The following is a 21931-nucleotide window of genomic DNA, read 5'->3' as shown; positions in this document are numbered from 1 at the left end:
AGACAACCTTCGGATAGCGAAACGGTGGTAAGAAATAATTTATAATAAGTATGACTGTATTTATCTATTTAAGTATTTATATCGTCGCTTAGCACTCATAGTACAAGCTTTGCTTAGTTTGGCGCTAAGTTGACGTGTGTAATTTGTCCCCAATATTTATTTATTTAATTTTATCACTTATATTTGTGGATAAAGTATCCATCACGGTTTGGTAAGTATGTCAGTGTGAGAGTGACAGATTTCTTATCCTCGTGGATAGGCGATAAAATTGGAAGCATAATACGCCGGCTGAACTGAAAGGAGACATGTTGAATCTTATAGTGAAAATCTGTCAGTATAAGAATCGTAATGTACTAACTACTTGAATACTACCGAATAGTTTTAACAGTGCACTGAGAGAAAATACAACCAGTTTTCATGTTCGTTCAACAAGTTTTTTGGTTAAAATAGCGCCTACATGCTCTTTGGTTCAAACAACAAGCTACTAAGCCGCGGTCCCGGGTTCGAATCCCGGTAAGGGCATTTATTTGTGTGATGAGCACAGATATTTGTTCCTGAGTCATGGATGTTTTCTATGTATGTATATAAGGGCAGGCCTCGGATTATTTTTCGCATGGTAAGATGAAAGAAAACTATGGAGTCGATATTAAAATTAAATTGTTATTTATATCCATACTCATACTCATTCACGTAATTATTGCACGCACCGATTGCAATAAATAATTAAGTGACACATCGCGTCGTGAATGATTGACATGCAAATGATTTTTGATAAATCAGCTAGTACTTAGCATTACGTTTACCGCAACAAAGTAGTCTGAACCAAACAAAATAGTAACTAATTTGATATAGTTACAGGGTATGTACAAATGTAACCCTTTACCAAGCAAAAGGCTTCCCAAATCACACCACATAAATAATTTTAATTACATTCAGTAAGATTAATTTTCGATTAACATTTTCGATCGGTCAACCTGCACAAGGGACAAAAGTATTACGGGACTAAGAAAATTAGTTGAATATGAATTAAAGTTTAGTTTTAATATCGACTCCATAGTTTTCTTTCATCTTACCATGCGAAAAATAATCCGAGGCCTGTATATAAGTATTTATATATTATAATATTATGTATCGTTGTCTGAGTACCCACAACACAAGCCCTCTTAGCTTACCGTGGGCCTCAGTCAATCTGTGTAAGAATGTCCTATAACATTTATTTATTTATTTACTAAACTTGTCATTTGAATCGGCAATATATTTGAATCAACAAGTCGATTTTATAAAAACAACCTGACACATATTGTTTTAAACATACGTTTGGCTGATTCAAACGGAAAACCGCAACAAGTCGAACTTGTTAAATTCACAATGCAAATTTCTCTCAGTGTGTATTCCTCATTGTATTAGAAGAGTAAAATGTAGAGAGAACTTTATACAGAGTGGGGCCTGTAACAAAGGCGAAGAATTGAAGTCTAGGCTATTCTCCTTATACTGATCAACATTTGTTCGGCGACTTTTAAAAATAACTTGTATTTTGATTTTTATCACCCTTGAAAGTTTTTTCTAAGAGGTAATGTATTGCGAATTCTGTTAAGTATAAAGTGTGACAGAACTGACAGACAACGTCAATGACAACAATAATGGCGTACATTGAAGCTAATATTTATTTTGTATGAAAAATTAAAAATTTTAAGACTTCATAATTTTTAAAAGTCGCCGAACAAATGTTGATCAGTATAAGGAGAATAGCCTACAGTTCAGTTCTTCGCCTTTGTTACAGGCCCCACTCTGTATATATTTATCAACTATTTTTTCAATATCAATCACATCTTTGCCACAATCACTGTAAGCTACTTCAATGTCCCACTGGGTGGGTAAATATCTTACCACCCACGAACTATAAAAAGTCATAATAAAAGTTGAGAAGAAATCCATCAATATAACATTTGACGGAATGCATTTATTTTACTGTCCTCATGGCGCCATTACGGGTATCATAAAGGAATGTGACTATGAATAACAATTGATTTATATTCCATTGTAACGAACATTCCTACATTAATTATAGTAATTTAAAACGCTTAATTAATGTCATTTTGAGGTAAAACTTTTTGTCAGAATAAACATTATTTCTAATATAGAGGTATAACTTCAGATTTCATTTCCTACTCGAATTTTCCTCAATAGCTTGGTGCCAATATTAAACTCATGTGACTAATATATTGACCGGGATATAGACCGTGATTAACTTTTTAATTTTTGTCGAGCTCCCGATATTTCGACGCAGTTGCATGCGTCATGATCACGGAAAACTGACGAAGGCGAGTGGATGTCAAAGTTGCGTAGACAGCGCGCGATCTACCCTTTTTCGCGCGCTTCGGCTGCGTTCACTCTCAGCGTTACCACTGGTCGCATTTACACTCGATGGTCTGTCCAAACACAATACACTCACAGTGGCACTACGTTGTTTTAATTCTTACTTAACTCGTTTTTTACACAAACATAAATATCGGGAAATGTCGGGAGCTCGACAAAGATAAAATAAAAAAAATTAAAAAGGTAATCAAGGTATATGTCCCGGTCAATATAAGTCTTATAAAAATAACCGTGAATCATTAAACTTAAACAATGAATAATCATCAATTTCTAATAATATTAGAAATTGATGATATTATGTTATTCGATATCCTAACTCATGGATGTGAAAAATACGAAGAAAGTAGGTAAACAGGGTAACTTACTACGACCAAAACTGACCGTAACGTTGGTCATAGCGACTTAGCGACTGCTCCAGCAAAACAGTACTTAGGTCGTGGGATCGAGTCTTGCTGGAGGTGTGAATTTTTCCATTTTACATTAATTTAAAAACGCAAGTTTACCAAGTAATTAGACTCGTGTTCAATAGGGATGACGACTACATAAAAAATGGCATTCTGTTTAGTCCGTCAGTTAGATCATCTAAAAATACTACGTCCAATTACACGTAGTTTTCACTTTTTCTAGTTAATAAAAAAAATACAAAGATATAGAACATCAAAGTTCCGGAGTGGGGGCTTGTGACGTCACTTCTAAGTAAAAATTGTACCTAGGCGTGACGTCACGCGAAACTTCAACGCACTGTACTGTCGTCATTTTTCGTTTATGAGAAAAAAGAAAAGATATGTGTCCAAAATTCTTTGATAATCTAACTGACGGACTAATTAGTTTTTTTAGTCGTCTCGCCTATTACATCTACACACTTCATCGATTATACACTTCCACGAACAAAAATTATGTGCATTTATTATGCTCCTAATATTAGTAGTGTCGACCCCATTGTTTATGCATAGGCTGTGTCTTCCATTCCTCTTGGTCACATAAGTATAGATTAATCTAGTGAACAACCAATATAAGAAGACCTCTAAGTCTATAATAGCTACATCCAACTTTGATGGTTCTTATACTGGTTTTTAAACCTATGAATTTGAATGTATTCCGATTATATTAGACATAACATCGTCTTCAATTAGACGAAGCATCGGTACGTGAACGTTTAATCTATTATTTTAGACCGGTTTTGGGGAAATCTCCTGGGATTCGTACGATTGTAGTTTGAACTTTGTTCGGACTATCATAAATTGATATATAGTCTGGTAAAGCAATTTTGTCGGAATTTGCAAAATTAATCTTAAGTAACTCAAGTAAAACGTAAGACAGAATAATTTTCTCATTATTCTTATGCCAATCTGATGTTTCCAAATTATGTAGAAACATGATAATATGGTTAATAAGTAGATAGGCATTTCCGTTAGTTACTTATAGGTGACATTTTGGTGGCTCAGAATCTCAGATGGCAGAGCGCGGAATCAAAGATCCAGTTGCCGTGTGTTAAGTCTCAGTCAGAATAATTTACAAATTTGGAGGCGTTCATCAACATTTCTGCCTGTAAAATCATTGCCACGTCGTTTCTGATTCAGTAGTTTAGAAAATTATTGAAAGCCTTATTAAAAAAAAAAAAAAAAAAAAAACAATTTATTTAGACCAAGAAATTATTCAAAACTAAACACACCTTTCTCGCTAAACACGACACAGACTCAAACAAACTCATAAAAAGCTACTATTTATATTTTATCAACAGACAAGCAAAGGAACTCAAAGCATAGAAGTTAAATTAGCGAATCAGACGCAAGAAACATTTTCCAGACTAACTTTAATTTCTTTCGAACTGCGAAAGAAAAAGGAGAAATAATCTTAATAGCTCGCTCTAACATTGGAGGTGTTTCGAGTGAAGTAATTATGGCGCTTTTAAAAATTCAGTTTTGAATTTGCTCGTGAATTTTTATGTTTCTTGAGAGTTTTTTTTTTTAATTGTGGAAAACTGGTTAGTTGTAAAAAGTTGTTGAAACTCGTGGTTCTTTAGCAGGTAAACTGGAATAGATGTCAAATGAATTGTGTAGGAAATTCGAACCGAATCCGGATATTGCATACTCACGCATTAGTGTGATCCGGATTCGTAAAAATATTGGTCTAGAAAGCAAATTTAAACCGAAATTCTCTATTCAATGTTATTTTTTTGAATTTTCAAAAGAAGTAGTAGTGCATTTTGATTTTATTAACGTATTTATCATTCGCTTGCCCTTATCCCAATCACTTGGGGTCTGCGCAGGGTGTTTTTTCTTTCATACCTCTCTATCAGACTTGCATTCGTTTCATATCATTTCTCGTACACTCCATCCACATATTCTTCGGCTTTCCTCTCCCGCTTCTTCCATATTCATCCGTGATACTTTATCTCGCAACATGACTTTAATCCCTCTAATCCTACATTTTTCTGAATGACTAACGAATTTTTACTAAAAGTTTACAGAATGTCCATCAACAACGCAGCAAAAACAATCGCGTACATATTAAACACCACATTATCATAATTGATTAATAAGTTAACCAAGCTTTTGTTTACAAACCAAATAAAAGCGCTTTGTACAGTCAACAACACAGCTGTAAATACAAAGTGCCACAAATATGTTATACACACCTTAATTTACAGGTTGTAAAGCTATATATTCATATTTTTGGCACTTTGTTTGTATTCACAGCTGTGTTGTTGACTGTACCCGATATCTGCTAAAAACCGTCAACAGCATTAAGTAATTAAAATTTTATGGAATTCGTAAAATTTATCATTATGAGCCGTAACATGTTTTTGGGGCACAATTTTCTATGAAATTGCTTGCACTTGACTGTGTTTTGGAAATATTTTTTTGCAATATAATTTGATTTTCCAATGAAGGTGATTTGAATAAAAATGTCACACGAGAATCAAGGCTGTGCTGGAATTTAAAAATCTCGATGTGATATACAATTATATACACATAACTTATCTATAATATAAGTAAATAATTTCGAGGTGCGCTCTTACATTCAGCTGAGTTCCTAATAGGGTTGGATGCAGCTCGACATTTAAACATACGAAGCGCGCCCTCATATTCAACCTGAATCCTTGATATCCAGCAGTACAAAGCCTGGCCTTCTGGACGCTGCAGGCCTTCGCGGCCCAATGCGCTGCTCGGACTTAGGACAATGCCTTTTTAGGGTTCCGTAGTCAACTAGGAACCCTTATAGTTTCGCCATGTCTGTCTGTCCGTCCGTCCGTCCGTCCGTCCGTCCGTCCGTCCGTCCGTCCGTCCGCGGATAATCTCAGTAACCGTTAGCACTAGAAAGCTGAAATTTGGTACCAATATGTATATTAATCACGCCAACAAAGTACAAAAATAAAAAATGGAAAAAAATGTTTTATTAGGGTACCCCCCCTACATGTAAAGTGGGGGCTGATTTTTTTTTTCATTCCAACCCCAACGTGTGATATATTGTTGGATAGGTATTTAAAAATGAATAAGGGTTTACTAAGATCGTTTTTTTGATAATATTAATATTTTCGGAAATAATCGCTCCTAAAGGAAAAAAAAGTGCGTCCCCCCCCTCTAACTTTTGAACCATATCAATCTATCAATCAATCAATCAATTATTTATTCGTGATAACTACAAAATACACAAGTAAGAAAACAGAAACAGCAAATAAAAAAAATTAAACATATAAGTTACCACGAAATGGTACCATATGTTTAAAAAATATGAAAAAAATCACAAAAGTAGAACTTTATAAAGACTTTCTAGGAAAATTGTTTTGAACTTGATAGGTTCAGTAGTTTTTGAGAAAAATACGGAAAACTACGGAACCCTACACTGAGCGTGGCCCGACACGCTCTTGGCCGGTTTTTTTTATATGGGCTTACTCTTGACCACAGACTAACCAAAGGCAAAGACGTGGCCTACAACGGAGTGAGCTCACCCAGAAGATGCCGGTTCACCCTTAATTTGAAGGTTGCCGGTTCATATGAGCTCGAAAATATAGCCACCGGCAAAGAATTCCACTCCTTGGCAGTGCGCATAAGAAAAGAAGAAGCAAAGCGCTTCGTGCGAATTCGCCTTTAGACAATTACTGTTATTCTGTGTTAGCACTCATGACTTCGGCTCTGTGTGGATCTCCGCATTAAATTTGACCTCCTAAATAGCGGTGGTGCACACCACGTTTTATGTCAACGCCGCGCGGGATGCACACATGCGCATCGTGTACGTACGCAACACGTGCGAGTGGTTTTGAATAATATGCATAATGATATTTTTTGTGTTTTCTGACTGATATAATGTGGCATCATTATACTAATACTTATAGTTCATAGTATTTATAAACAACATTTTACTTTGGACGACTTCCAGTAACATTTACGTATAGTAATTTTGTTCAACCACGTGCTTTCGAACGCAGTAGGTACCTTTCGCGTCGCTGCTGCCGGAGAGTAACTACTGAGTGGTCCTTATACTGTGACTTATTGTATACGTCCCTGATGCAGCATGTGCTATAATGTTTTTTCTCACCACATTCCTGCCTCGCTCCGCTCAAATCTACAGCAGGCTTACTAAATTATTATGTCTATTATAGTTCCAAAAGCGATATGGAGCGTAGTATGTTAAGTGTTCGTAGAACTGATCGCATCAGAAACACGGAACTACGCTCCAGAACAGGAGTTGTAGATGTTGGCGTCAAGACCACTAAATTAAAGTGGGACTGGGCTGGACATGTTTGCCGTAAGCACCCGGAAAGGTGGGCCAAAATGGTGACAGTCTGAGACCCGCGGAATACCATAGCCGATGCAGGCCGGGGTCCGGGCAGACCAAAAAGGAGATGGCGGGACGACCTGGGCGCATTCTACCCAAACTGGTGGGAAAACGCTGACAACAGGGTCGAGTGGAAAAAAAGAGGGGAGGCCTTTGCCCAGCAGTGGGACACTAAAAGAGGCTAATTAAAAAAAAGTTCAAAAATTAGTTACCTGGTTTATCAAGATCGCTGAGAAAGTCCTCGGTGTCGAACGCCATCGTCCCTAAGACCAGCGCGAGCCAGGCCACGATATGGCCGTGCGCCCGCCGACCCCACATGGCACTCACGCATTCACTACACTACACTGACACTGCACTTGATTACCTGGAACAAAATGAAATTGTTGTTAGGAAGCTAACTTTTGTCGTCCTAGATGCCAGGAGGGAAGTAATAAAATGTCGCAGCGAAATTGGCGCTGATGACTAGACAAAAACGGCTGTGAACTGGGAAGCATGGAGGCAGTAGTAGTAGTAGTAATCACTATATTGTGTACAACATTATTATATACAATTGTTAGAAATAGAGGTACAAAGGTATCCCATAAGGGATCTCTTCCAGCTAACCTTATAGATGAGAGGAACCTTAAAGTAGTTAAGAAAGACTAACTTACAACTTACAATAAAGGTCAGAATTAAAGCAAAATGTTTCCCACAAGTAAATAAATTACATAAAGAGGTTTTTGGTGTTGGAGGATAAGGTCGTCACGTCATATCAGTAAGTAGGACTTAATGAAAATCAAGTAAAATCCGTGTTGGAGTCATACATTGAAGTAGATGAGAGTTATAGATCTAAAAGTAGAATCTTTATTGAAAAACAAACAATATTACAACTACCTATAGATGAACTTAGAAATAAGAATAAATAAAACAAATTAAATTAAATTTACTTATAAATTAAATACCTCAGCCAAGTCGGTGCCACCGGGCAGTGTGCCCAGAAGGCTGACCGCATTGCCACGTTGGATGGCAATGCTTATGCGTTGAGCAAAATATTGGCCAGCCCTCTAGTCTGGTCACTTGTGACGCCATTAGGCCCGCCGCTAGCTCTTTGCATAGCTGACGCGCGTTTGGCCCCCAGGGCCCAGTATTTCCACACCAAATGCCGCAAAAATGTAACTGCTAAAAGTTAAATCGTGTCGAAGTCAAATAGTCGATAATAGCATGTTGGTCGTCATCAGCGTTTCTAAATAACGCTGGCTGGTCTTTAATCGCGTCTTTGGTTGCGTCGAAATATCGGGAGCTCGACAAAAATCAAAAAGGTAATCACGGTCTATATTATTATCCCGGTCGATATAAGTCTAATAAATATAACCGCGAAGCATTCAAAACTCTTACATTTTTTACAAACACAATATAAAATATGCAATTTATGATGAAAATGATTTCAAATTTTAAGATTAACCTCAGGGAACATTCCAACGACAATTTATATTATTTATGCATACTCGCCAATAAAATTTAATCCTATGATTCACAATTTTACACGTGCTACATAAATAAAGATAAAATTAGTTCACTAAAAGCAACATGTCATAGGTCGCTTTATTGCCTACTTAAATACCTCTCTGCACGCAAAGCTATTTTATTTCCACCTGGCTAGCCAGTTGGAATGTGTCGAAATTATGCAAAATGGCTAATCCTAAGCAGACAAAATGTGATAAAGATAATGCGACAACATTAATAACATTTCTTGACTTTTGTATTGTTAGTATAGAAAATTAATAAAAACACAATTCAGTATTATGTACAACTTAAAACTAATTAAACTTAAAATATATTTACAAATAAAAAATGCTCCCCAGGTCTTCGTCAGCGGGAATGGTGCCCAGTAGGCTGGCAGCGTTGCCTTTTTGAATGGCCAAGCTTAATCGCTGGCCAAAGTAACTGCCAGCCCTCTGGTGACCAGACGCGTCAACCAGGCGTTGGGAAATCTATAAAATTGTCTGACTGTCCTGTATTTGAAAATCTTATTTTAAGAAGTAAGTAAGTTAGATTGTCATTGCGATTTGGTACCGATCAATTTGTGTTAAAAGTTACGTTTCTTTAAAGACATTCTTGACAATAACATATCCAATGAACAATCATCGTAATTATGTCTAATATTTGACCACTTAAATTTTTTTGCCTGTTTACGTGAATACTTTAAATAATGACAGCTGCATATCATCCAATAGTACTTTAAAAAAAAAACTGAAAGAATATCTAACGGAAAATTAAGTCTTACTAAATCTTACTTCTAACGTGCCTGATGCCTCCAATTAATCATTTTGATACAATATATTAATTTTACATCTCATTAAATATTAAACTTGTTAAAACTAGTACTTTTTATCAACTCCAAAGCTACTGGCATATTTCTACCCAACTTACGAGAGAAGAGTATTTTACAAACGCTCCGAGCGCTTTCTTTCAAAACTCTTCTTAAATGTGTTTTTATTTTAGCAATTCGATTGTTCGAAGTTTTAAACTATAATGCACTTCTGCTTTGAGTTCTTATTTAGTTCCTTTGCAGTGTTTCTTGGTAATGAAATAGCTTTATTCAAGAATACATTTTTTTCCAAATGTCAAAGTAGAGAAATATTTTGTTATTATCACTGAAAGCAAAATGTCCATGTTTCTTTGACGACTTTCAATAAGTATTTTTGATTGTGACTAGATTTAAATATACGAAACGGTAATAACAGGTTATAAATTTAACCGAAATGTGAATCCAAACCTATGTACTCTAATGGTTACAAAAATTAAAAAACGTATGTATATTGTAAGTACAGCATAGTAATATGCTAATGTGTCAATTTCTCTATAAGGTTTGCACCTAATTGTATAACGTGATTAAATATACTTAATGGAGAATATGAGAAAATTTCTAGTGTGAGACATCCTTTACTCGGCAGAAGACTAAAGTTATTCCGCTTAATACCGCCGCAAGATTAAAATCTTGTACCTTGTATTGTCTGAAATCTAATTTTCTACAAGACTCTAAACTTTGTCAAACAAAAACTATTTCATACATTATAAACTTCACATGCACACCGACTTGGAAATTTCTTTCACGAATAAAGTTTTTCCACTCGGCTGTCCGCGAATATCTTCGTTCGTGGGGAAAATTTAATACTGAAAGGAAAGCAATCTTAAAATTACGTGCTTCACGAAGGTCGATGTACTGAGTAGACTGCTAATGTAGCCTTTTATGAGTTTGGATTATTTTTATTTTTATTTGCATTTGTATGCTTTCGCCTGTTCCGTAACTGGGGTAGCATTTAAATGCATACTTTCAAATGTACACCTTAATTTTTACTTTGTAAACACACTTGTGATATTTGTTTTATTAATGTTTTCTGTGAATCACAATTTTCTCAACGTCATCTTCCATTTTTCTTTGAATGTAAATTTCTTAGTGTTGTTCTGTAATGTGATGCATTTCATGCATTCCTAGAAAAGTAAATATGTTATATACCTTTGAGTAAATACTCTCGTAAAATGGAATAGGTACGTTTTAAAAAGGATGCTTTCAGGCTAATACGAGGCAAGCGGCGCGGGCAGTGCACGGAGTCAAGCCGCCGCGAGCACTCATGCCTGATGATGGGTCTCCATATGATCCGAAATTATTTGTCAATCGCGATATATTAACACGAATACATCCGTATATTCATATATTTGAATATGTATCACAAGATTCACACGTCTATAAAGTAACTTATTCATTGAAAGGTGAGTAGGAGGATACATAAAACCTTATATTCCTAATTAAATTCAAAGTTCCCGTTCAAGGTTTCAAATGAAGTCCAAGGAATAAACTTACAAGTGGGTGTCGTAGTATTACGAGAGAGCAGAAGTCAAGTTAAAATAACGTTTAAAGTATGAGTGACGGTTCTTGTGAGAGGTTAATGTTTTTTTCCTCAACTTTAGCGTTGTTTTTTGGTCTTACTATGTATCCTAAGCAGAAATTTTGTAAGTAACCGTCAATGTTTGAAACAGGGATCGGATACCGGTATTTTTTTCGGAACAGTTCCGTACGTTGACCCGAGAACTTTATTTTTGCGTTTCTGGTTCCATTAACCGGTATTCTTTTTCGTTCAGTGAACGAACGTTTATGAGTGAGAACTGTTCCGAAGAACAGAATTAAATAATACGTTCTTTAAAGAACAGTTCGCGGGAACGGAATTATTTCGGTTTATGAGTGAGAACCGTTCCGAAGAACGGAATTAAATGATACGTTCTTTGAAGAACAGTTCGCAGGAACGAAATGATTTCGGTTTTTCTATTTCCAAGAATTTGAACGAATAGTGGGGCTGGGGGGGAACCATGCGCAAGCGGTGTCGGCCACGGCCATCACTTTAGTAACTTGTTTGATTTGAGACTAGCGGTGAGTAAACGTGGCGTCGAACGAAACAAATACGTCGAAAACATTCTGCACCACAACCACAATGAAGTAAGTTTGTTTTTTTTTAATTTAGTGCTTTCAATTTTACCGATTTTAAAATTTAAGTAATGTCACGACGCTTAAGTATTTATTTATTTACAGGCAATCGTACAGTCCAAGGTCAAATAAGGACGCGACGCCGCTATTAGCAAGAGCGAGAGAGCTGAATAACTTTCTCATTCTAACAAACATCAGCGTCCTTATTTGACCTTGGTTTGGTACGGTCATCCCATCTGTAAGCACTTTTGTGAGATGGACTTCCGAGCAAAGCGGTTCTGTTGCAATGGCCGTACCTTTCAAGGTCAAATAAGGACGCGACGCCGCTATTAGCAAGAGCGTGAGAGTTAAATAACTTTCTCATTCTAACATTTCTAACAAATAGCAGCGTCCTTATTTGACCTTGGTACGGTCATCTCATCTGTGTGCGTAGTTGAATACACAAACGCTCACAGCCAGACTACATTTCTACAGCATATATATATATATATATATATATATATATATACTCATACTCATACTCATTTATTTATAATATTGTTACATATTACACGTCACAATTGATTTAGGTACATAGTTATTATATGGTATATTAAAATATATATATATATATATATGTGTGTGTGTGTGTGTGTGTGTGTGTGTGTGTGCGTGCGTGCGTGTGTGTGTGTGTGTGTAATATACACTACTTTCCCATTAATTGTGACGTTTTAAATTAAAAGGACTCTCATTGTTGGTACTGTAGATAGTCAATTACCATAGAAATTACATCAGCTACTATCAACAATGGACCTTTAGTCTAAAAACGTCACAATTAAAGATAAGACAATGTGCAATTAGTCACAAAAATAAATTGTTTTTAGTATTCAAGACTCCCGTGTCCCAGAACTCGAAGAATCCCAATTCATCCAATGTTCTTATACTGCTGCGAGTGAAAGGGGCACTAATGATGATATTTATGACTTGATCGATGCACAGAATGAGCAACTGAGTAAAACTTACTTACCTATACTAAACCTTCATAAACCTAAATACTGAAACTCTGCCCAGTGGTTCGGTGTTAGGGCTTGCAATTATCCGTCTAATTCGAAATCCGGATGATTCGACTCGATATTTGAAAATTCGGATATTCGGATAAAACGGATATTTCGAATATTTTTTATTTTATTTAATAAATCTCATATTTAGTAACATAATTATGTACTACGATACGAAAAAAACGCCGTAGGAAATTGTTATTTTATAATCAGGCTTCAGCTGTTGTTCGTAACCTTAATGTTAGGTTAGGTTACTTAGTTATTTCATTCTTGCCTTTTTTATGAAATGACTTCAGTTGCTCATAAGATATATGATTTTATTTTTATGTAATTTTGACTAATATTTGATATTAATGAATTTTAATGCTAGAGACATAATCTGATTACCATATGAGGCAAAACGTCATGTTGTGATCGTTTAGATCGAATATTACCTTTGTTAGACCTACTCCTTGTTTAGATATCAGATTGCATTTACGAGGTTTTCATTCCCGATTTATTCAAATGCAAAAAGAACTATGACATATTACAAACACCATTTAGCTTTGTTAAATAACAAGGCTGAATGATCTTTCTCTCTAATAATTTTCACCTCTTATCTTTGATGACTTCGTGACTCCATTCCAGTTACACTTGGGACTCTCGGGTAGACGTTCTTAGCCAGAGGGCCTTACGTTACGTATACAGCGAAAAAGTTTTGGTGTTGCAACACTTGCAACCTATTTTGAAAGGATAAAATGTAAAAGCGTATCTGCTTAACTACTTCATCTTGTTCTGCAGTTCAATACTAAACAGGTCTTCCGCCGCGGGATACATAGAAGACTTCTTTTTGTCAGAAAATTTGAACAGTTTTAGTTCTGTTAGCAATTTATTTATTTATTTATAATGTATTCGGATGCTAACAATAATGAAAGTGCAGCGTTTGATACGGTACTCAGTGTCACTTGATTGATTGAGTTAAACTGATATACATGAGATTATCCACAAATATTCATGAAAAAAACCCTGCCTGCTAAGCCGCGGTCCCGGGTTCGAATCCCGGTAAGGGCATTTATTTGTGTGATGAGCATAGATATTTGTTCCTGAGTCATGGATGTTTTCTGTGTATATAAGTATGTATTTATATCGTCACCTAGCACCCATAGTACAAGCTTTGCTTAGTTTGGGGCTAGGTTGATCTATGTAAGATGTCCCCCAATATTTATTTATTATTTATTTACTTCACTTCACTACATAGTATAAAACAAAGTCGCTTTTTCTGTCCCTATGTCCCTATGTATGCTTAAATCTTTAAAACTACGCAACGGATTTTGATGCGGTTTTTTTTAATAGATAGAGTGATTATAGAGGAAGGTTTATATGTAGGTATAGTACCCGTGCGAAGCCGGGGCGGGTCGCTAGTATTAAATAAGATAGTAGTGCCACTCAAGGAGTAATTTTTGATATAAATCGCTTTAATATCGTAAATGTGTTAATTTTACTTTAAAATTTGTTTTCCAAATGAGTTTCTTAAAAATTGCAATGGTATTTTTGTCATTCACAATATTCGAATTATTCGTTTTATCCGGATTTTAACGTGTAAATTATCCGAATTTCAAAATCAGCGGATATCCGGATTACAAGCCCTATTCGGTGTCACTCCTAAAGTAGGTACTTACAGGTGACCGTACCGACATAGGTCAGTTAGGGACGCTGTTCTTTGTAAAAAATGAGAAAGCCTTATACGGTCAACCGGGGTGGCTTTAAAACGCAGGGGTGACTTTGAAAATTTAGTTTTAAAGTCATACTGTAAGTAAATTCACGATTTTCTATGGTAGATTTACAAGAATATTTATTGATCTATTATCCAGCTACTAGTTACATGAACAGTTTCAGTAAATAATGAATGATGTTAATTTTAAAGCCGTTCAAATACCATCAAAGTAACCCCAAATTTTCCTAAAGCCACCCCGGTTGACGTAGCTCTCCCGCTCTTACAATCCCGTACTTGTTGACCTTGGTCGGTTTGGTCGTCTTTAGACAGTGTAGACACTAATACACTCGCCAACTACAGTTGTGTATTCCGTGTAGATACACCAAGGGCCCAATTCTCAAAAGATTGTAACTTATTGTAATAATTATCTAGAAATGTAAGTATGCAAAATAAATAAAATATTTTATTGCAGATAAAAGCTTTGACATAGATGATGAAGATCTAGTCTTCAAAAAAAAATATATATATATATATAGAGAAAAAACTACCCCATATCCAAGCGATTCTGATGACCTTGAGGTGGATGTAAGTGCTTATAGTGTGAGAAAGCTGTATAAAATATAATCTGCACTAATTTGTATAAATATGTGTGTTACATAATCTGTGTGAATTTGTAATAGTGATATGTTTTTAAGGACCAAGATGCAGTCCTTAAGAGAGCACAATCCATGCAATCCATTTATACTATTTATAGTGAACCGGAACCGGACGCGATGTGCCCTTGTTCATGCAAGCGTAATATAGTTGCAGTCTTTATAAGAAAAAAGTTAGAACAAGTTCCCGAAGAGAATTTACTGGCTTGTTTAGAAGATCTCGAAAATACAATAGAAAAATATTATTAAATGTGTATCAAGATTATGTGTACTCTATCATAATTATAGCTTCAGTGTAAAAGTCAATCATATTTTCGTACATTCGTTAGTGAAATATCGTTATAAAATAAGGGTTATTCCACTAGTTAGAGTTACCACTAAGTTGTTACCAGTGGTAACTACAATGTTATTTTCCCAGCTTTTACTCCTAGTAACTACTGGGAATACCACTAACTTTAACAATTTTTTTGTGGCAATTACTGGAAACATATAGGCAATTACAAAAATATTATTAAATGTGTATCAAGATTATGTGTACTCTATCATAATTATAGCTTCAGTGTAAAAGTCAATCATATTTTCGTACATTCGTTAGTGAAATATCGTTATAAAATAAGGGTTATTCCACTAGTTAGAGTTACCACTAAGTTGTTACCAGTGGTAACTACAATGTTATTTTCCCAGCTTTTACTCCTAGTAACTACTGGGAATACCACTAACTTTAACAATTTTTTTGTGGCAATTACTGGAAACATATAGGCAATTACTGGAAAGATTATATCATAAGATTCATAAGTTTTGTTTTATTTTATACACATGTAAAGCCTGACCAGAAATATATGACTACGCGCCATGTAGCGGAATTTCATTAAAACTATTTTCTTCATAGTCATCATACTATACTGAACTGTCACTCCATACATCAGAATAACAGCGCACTCCTGACAATAGTTATATATTTCTGGTCAGGCTTTAGTTTCTTAATCATACTTACCATATCCAACGTGATCAATGTTATTTTCACGACACTAATGGCAACAGCTGAGACTGTTTCCTAACCTTTAATTGATTGGCCTCAATGGCCACTGCGTAAGAGTCGTTAGAGGTGCACACAAATATTATTTCAGTAGTTGCCTAATAGCAAGGACGATATATACCGGGACTGACAAAGCCCATACAAAAAAGTTTACCCCTGAAATGTCCCATACATTTCCGAGCGATTATTTCCGAAAAAATTAACAATATCAAAAAATGTTAGTAGTAAACCCCTATTCATTTTTTAATACCTATCCAACAATAGGTATATCACACGTCAGGGTTGAAATAAAAAAAAATCTCTCCCCACTTTACGTGTAGGGGGGGCGGGCACCCTAATAAAATATTTTTTTCCACTTTTTATTTTTGCACTTTGTTGGCGTGATTGATATACATATTGACACCAAATTTCAGCTTTCTAGTGCTAACGGTCACTGAGATTATCCGCGGACGGACGGACGGACAGACAGACATGGCGATAAGGGTTCCTAGTTGACTACGGAACCCTAGAAAAGATATTTGTAGGCATCATCAGTGTAGTTATGATACTATTTAATAGGTGGCGCTAAAAAATTCAAGTAAGATTCTTAGTATGAACATTATCAATCCTATATGAATCATCCTTGCTAATAGTAATTATGACGTTTTCAGAATAAAGGTCCCTGTCCATAGTACTTAATTAGTTCCAGTTCTACTAGGGCTTGCAATCCGGATATTCGTTTTATTCGGATATCCGCCAATTTTAAAATCCGGATTTTTTTTAAGTTGAAATTCGGATAAAACGAATAGTTCGAATATTGTTTAAGACAAAAATACCATTGCATTATTTAAGAAAATCATGTGAAAAACGTTGAATTTTAAGATAAAATTGATACATTTACGTTATTAAAGCGATTAATATTAATAATATTAAATATTACTCCTTGAATGACCACTACTAATCTATTTTGTCATGAATATTTGTTAATGATCTAATGCACATGAAAGATAGGAAGTGAGAAAGAACAAGGTGCCGTGTGAAGGTGGTGTTTGGAAAATTCCAATGTTCTTTTTGGATCGCTGAATCCACAGTAGCAGTGAAGCATTTAGCATTTGAATAAATCGGCAATGAAAACCTCGTCAATGCAATCTGATATCTAAACAGGGAGAAGCTGTAAATATCATCAATATTACGTAATATCTCAATCAGATCACATATTTCAATCAGATTATCTAAATTGATTATAATCAAATTTAGTCAAAATTACATAAAAATAAAATAACATATCATATGAGCGACATTTAGTATTTTTCATATCGTCGGCGTCGTACATATGTTATCAAACGGTATAATCCTAAATAATAAGAACCTACTTGTTTGCCTTAACCGGCCGTCCAGAGTGGGGTTCCAGAGCTTTAGCTTTAGTTCCAAGGCTTTAGTTTTTTACATACCGAATAACTTTATTTCGGTATCATGATTCCTTTTAAGATAATTACATTATGTATAAGGTAAGGAATAATATTTAGAATACCTAAAATATGACAAATATGCATTCTATTCAAATCAGTACGAGTATACTTCACGGAGTCCATACGTATACGCAAATCAGAAGTCCAAAACTAGAAAAATATAGATAGAGAGCGATTGCGGGCGCCGGTCGGTCGGCTCGAGCGCGAGTACTTGCGCCGCCGGCGTACGCGTCTGTGTGCGTGCGCCACGCGCACACACAACTATACAGGGCCTCTCTGTGGGTTCCGCCCCCGTCAGCGCGACGGCGATAAAGACCTAAAAATCTGAATTCGTGCTTGCCTCCTGTATCGTCTTAATCCTTTAATGATTCCGTTAACGTGAAACTTTAAGTAGACAGGCTTTATGAAGACAATTGGCCGGTGAGCCCTACAATTTTAAAATTTGCCGCCCTTTTTAGTGACAAAATTTGCTTGGCCGTCTATTGTTTACTAGGGAACCCTAAAAACGATACGTATATTTATACCTAGTTCATATAAAAGTGTGTCATTCCTGTCCTGATGAGTGATGAAACACATCTCTAATATTGACATCGAAGAAGAAAGACATACAAAATGAAACCTTTAAAAACATACACAAGCTCTGAAAGAAGCAAGAAAGAAAATAGAGAGCCTTTACCAGTTGGTATGGTGACAATAAAATAAATGTGTAGTCCTCCAAGGTTGTATATGTACCTACACTTATTCGCTAGTTACGCTATAAGCATACACAAATTACGTACAACGTACACATAGTTTGGGACTGTTATGTTTATCAGGTTAACATTGACAAGTTATTAATTTAATATTAATGTAAAGTTATCCAAACCTAGCTCAATAGCTCAAAGTAAAAAATAACAAACTTATGTTTATGTCACAGTTTTCCATTAAACATTTTGATTTTTTTGTAGCCTCGTCATACATATACATGGTGTATATTCTATGCTGTTTCTTCCTTCCCATCTTAATGTTATTATGTTCACGTTATCACTTTCAATAGTTTCAATATTCAGCATACACTATCACTTAGTGGGGACGTTTATCGACAAAAAGAGGCCAAACCTTTTTTTCTTGACCAAAGCATGAAACTTGGCACAGCTGTTCCTTATATCAAAATAAGCCGATTAAGATCGGGAGCCTTCAGGAGCCTCCCCCTGGGGCTCGGGAGGGGGTCAAAGTACCGCTTCACCCGGCTTGCTTTGAAAAATTCTAACATACCCCGTTTAGTTCATAGGTCATGTTTGGTATCGTTTTCGAGTAAATCAATAACGTAGAATTCATTTTTGGTACTAAAATTATAATTTAATGGTAAATAAAATAAAATAAATGAAAAGTTTGAAATTTTCATCTATGATTTACAAATTCAAGTCATCATAAATGTCAAACTGTTTGCTTTTTCTACAAATAAAAAATATGATATGAAAGCCTATTTAATATAGATTATCTAAATATATAAAAGAAGAAGCTGACTGACTGACTGACTGACTGACATATCAACGCACAGCCGAAACCGCTGGTCCTAGAGATTTCAAATTTGGCACGTAGGTTCCTTATATAGTGTAGAGGAGCACTAAGAAAGGAATTTTCAAAATTCACCTCCTAAGGGGGTCAAATGGGGGTTCAAAGTTTGTATGGGGAAACAAGATTAGTTTGCCTATTTTATTCGAAACTTCACAGGAAGATTCCTTAAGACATATGACTGAATACGTGTTTCAGATTTTTTGAAAATTTAACCCCTAAAATGGTGAAAAGGGGGTGATAAAGTCAAAAAATCAATATGGGTATCGTTTTTATGGTTTATCGGGTCGCTGATCACGATAAATACAACGTTTTTAAAATCTAACGAGGCGGAAGTGAAATACCTTCTCCCCTGTTGTGGTGCAATGGGGTTTAAATATCAAAAAAATATATAAAAGAAGATATTGACTGACTGACTGACATATCAACGCACAGCCGAAACCGCTGGTCCTAGAGATGTCAAATTTGGCACGTAGGTTCCTTATATAGTGAAGAAGAGCACTAAGAAAGGATTTTTAAAAATTCGCCTTCTAAGGGGGTCAAATGGGGGTTCAAAGTTTGTATGGGGAAACAATGTTAGTTTCACTGTTTTATTCGAAACTTCACAGGAGGGATCCTAAAACCATATGACTAAAGACGTGTTTCAGGTTTTTTGAAAATTTAACCCCTAAAAGGGTGAAAAGGGGGTGATAAAGTCAAAAAACTAATATGGGTATCGTTTTTACGGTTTATTGGGTCGCTGATCACGATAAATACAACGTTTTTAAAATCTAACGAGGCGGAAGTGAAATACCTTCTCCCCTGTTGTAGTGCGATGGGGTTTAAATATCAAAAAATATATAAAAGAAGAAACTGACTGACTGACTAACTGACATAATATATCAACACACAGCCGAATCCGCTGGTCCTAGAGATTTCAAATTTGGCACATAGGTTCCTTATATGGTGTAGAGGAGCACTAAGAAAATTTTTCAAAATTCTCCTCTTAAAAGGGTGAAATGGGAGTTCAAAGTTTGTATGGGGAAACAAGATTAGTTTGACTATTTTATTCGAGCCTTCACAGGAGGATTCCTAAAGACATATGACTAAATACATGTTTCAGGTTTTTTGAAAATTTGACCCCTAAAGGGGGTAAAGTCAAAAACACAATATGGGTATCGTTTTTATGGTTTATCAGGTGGCTGATCACGATAAATACGAACGATTTTAAAATCTAATGACGTGGAAAAGAGATTTTCTCCCCTGTTGTTGTGCAATGGGGTTAAAATATCCAAAATAGCCATAAGTATAGCTTTAGTTTTCATCTTTACTTCTGGTTCAAGAGATTTCAAATTGACACGGAAGTTCCTTAGAGGAGCACTAAGAAAGGATTTTTCAAAGTTCACCTCCTAGCATGATAATTTGACAGGGGCAAGGACAGGGACAGGGACAGGGACAGGGACAGGGACAGGGACAGGGACAGGGACAGGGACAGGGACGGGATAGGGATAGGGATAGGGATAGGGATAGGGATAGGGATAGGGATAGGGATAGGGATAGGGATAGGGATAGGGATAGGGATAGGGATAGGGATAGGGATAGGGATAGGGATAGGGATAGGGATAGGGATAGGGATATAGGGATAGGGATAGGGATAGGGATAGGGAAAGGGGAGGGACGGGGACAGGGACGGGACGAGGACGGGGACGGGGACGGGTACAAGGATAGAGATAGGGACGGGGATAAGAATAGGGATTGGGGTCGGAATAATCGGTCGGCAATCGATATCTAGGCAGTGTAAAATGCAGGTGGCTCAGTGGGAAGGGATTAGTAAGTAGACATCGGCATCCTGCATCCGTAATAACTATTACATTCAATGTGCTGTAAGAAGATCGTTGTTTGCTTGCCTTTTATATGTTTACGTTTGCAATAAGTATAAGCAAAATGGAAAAAAATGTAAGCGATAATGCAAGGAAGTACTTTTTACCCTACCGACCATAGTGTCGAGATACTGGCTATGTGGGTTGTATGAAGTTTCCCCAGTATAAATATTTATATAGGTAAAATACATACATATTCGTACCTACTACCTACGCTGTGGTCGCTGTGTAACAATTCTACAATCATTGCAAGAATTTCTTTTCAAACAATAGTAATATGTGTAAGGTACAGTCAGCCAAAAAAGTGGTTTACCACTTTTCGATCAATAGAGTCGAAAAGTGGGAAACCACTTTCTTGGCTGACCGTACAGCAAATAGATCAGTTACAATGGCCCCCCAGTCGAGAATTGTCCCGCTTTACCTTAATCGAAATAATCGCGGACAGATGTACCTACAAAGAAACCTACGGATCCAAATGAAAATCTTATTTTTTGTAAACGTTTCAATAAGAATACTTTTATTACGCGGGCGAAGCCGCGGGTAAAAGCTAGTGAAAAATATAACTTTTACCCACCTTTACTAACGTTAAGTTTCAAACGGTTTGCTTTTTCTATAAATATAAAAATATGATATTAAAGCCTATTCACAAAGGATAGTACGCGTTCACCTACGCGAGCTTAGACTGTGTGCGGGGAACGCGCCTCTTTCATATATTTGATCTCCAGTATCAGAGGTGTGTTAATGCATAAATAGAAAAAGATTCATTATTATGGACTCCGGTGTCGGACCACACACTCTAAAGACCGACTGTACCTGTTATTTATTCATTGTAGTGAATCCTGAAAGAAATTTATATAATAGTATTTTATACAATCGTGATATAATACAAAACTTTTCAGTCGAGTACCATGTGTAGTACGGTACGAGAGTGAAAAGTTTAATTATATCACTACTAGCTTTTACCCGCGGCTTCGCCCGCGTAATAAAAGTATTCATTAAGATTTCATTTGGATCCGTAGGGACCGTAGGTTTCTCTG

The 21931-nt window shown here is 36.0% G+C and overlaps 1 protein-coding gene across 1 annotated transcript in view; it reads right to left on the bottom strand.

The window, feature by feature from the left end:
* LOC125232428 (hemicentin-1) overlaps positions 1–21931 on the bottom strand; it is a 380757-nt gene that overhangs the window by 270649 nt on the left and 88177 nt on the right. Inside the window, exon 2 of the mRNA XM_048138084.1 lies at positions 7368–7519. Coding sequence (XP_047994041.1) covers positions 7368–7473 — 106 coding nt within the window. The 5' untranslated portion in view covers positions 7474–7519. The remainder of the gene's footprint in view (positions 1–7367; positions 7520–21931) is intronic.

Source organism: Leguminivora glycinivorella, chromosome 13 (genome assembly GCF_023078275.1).
Source record: "Leguminivora glycinivorella isolate SPB_JAAS2020 chromosome 13, LegGlyc_1.1, whole genome shotgun sequence".
Lineage (NCBI taxonomy): Eukaryota > Metazoa > Arthropoda > Insecta > Lepidoptera > Tortricidae > Leguminivora > Leguminivora glycinivorella.
This window is presented reverse-complemented; position numbering and strand designations above follow the sequence as displayed.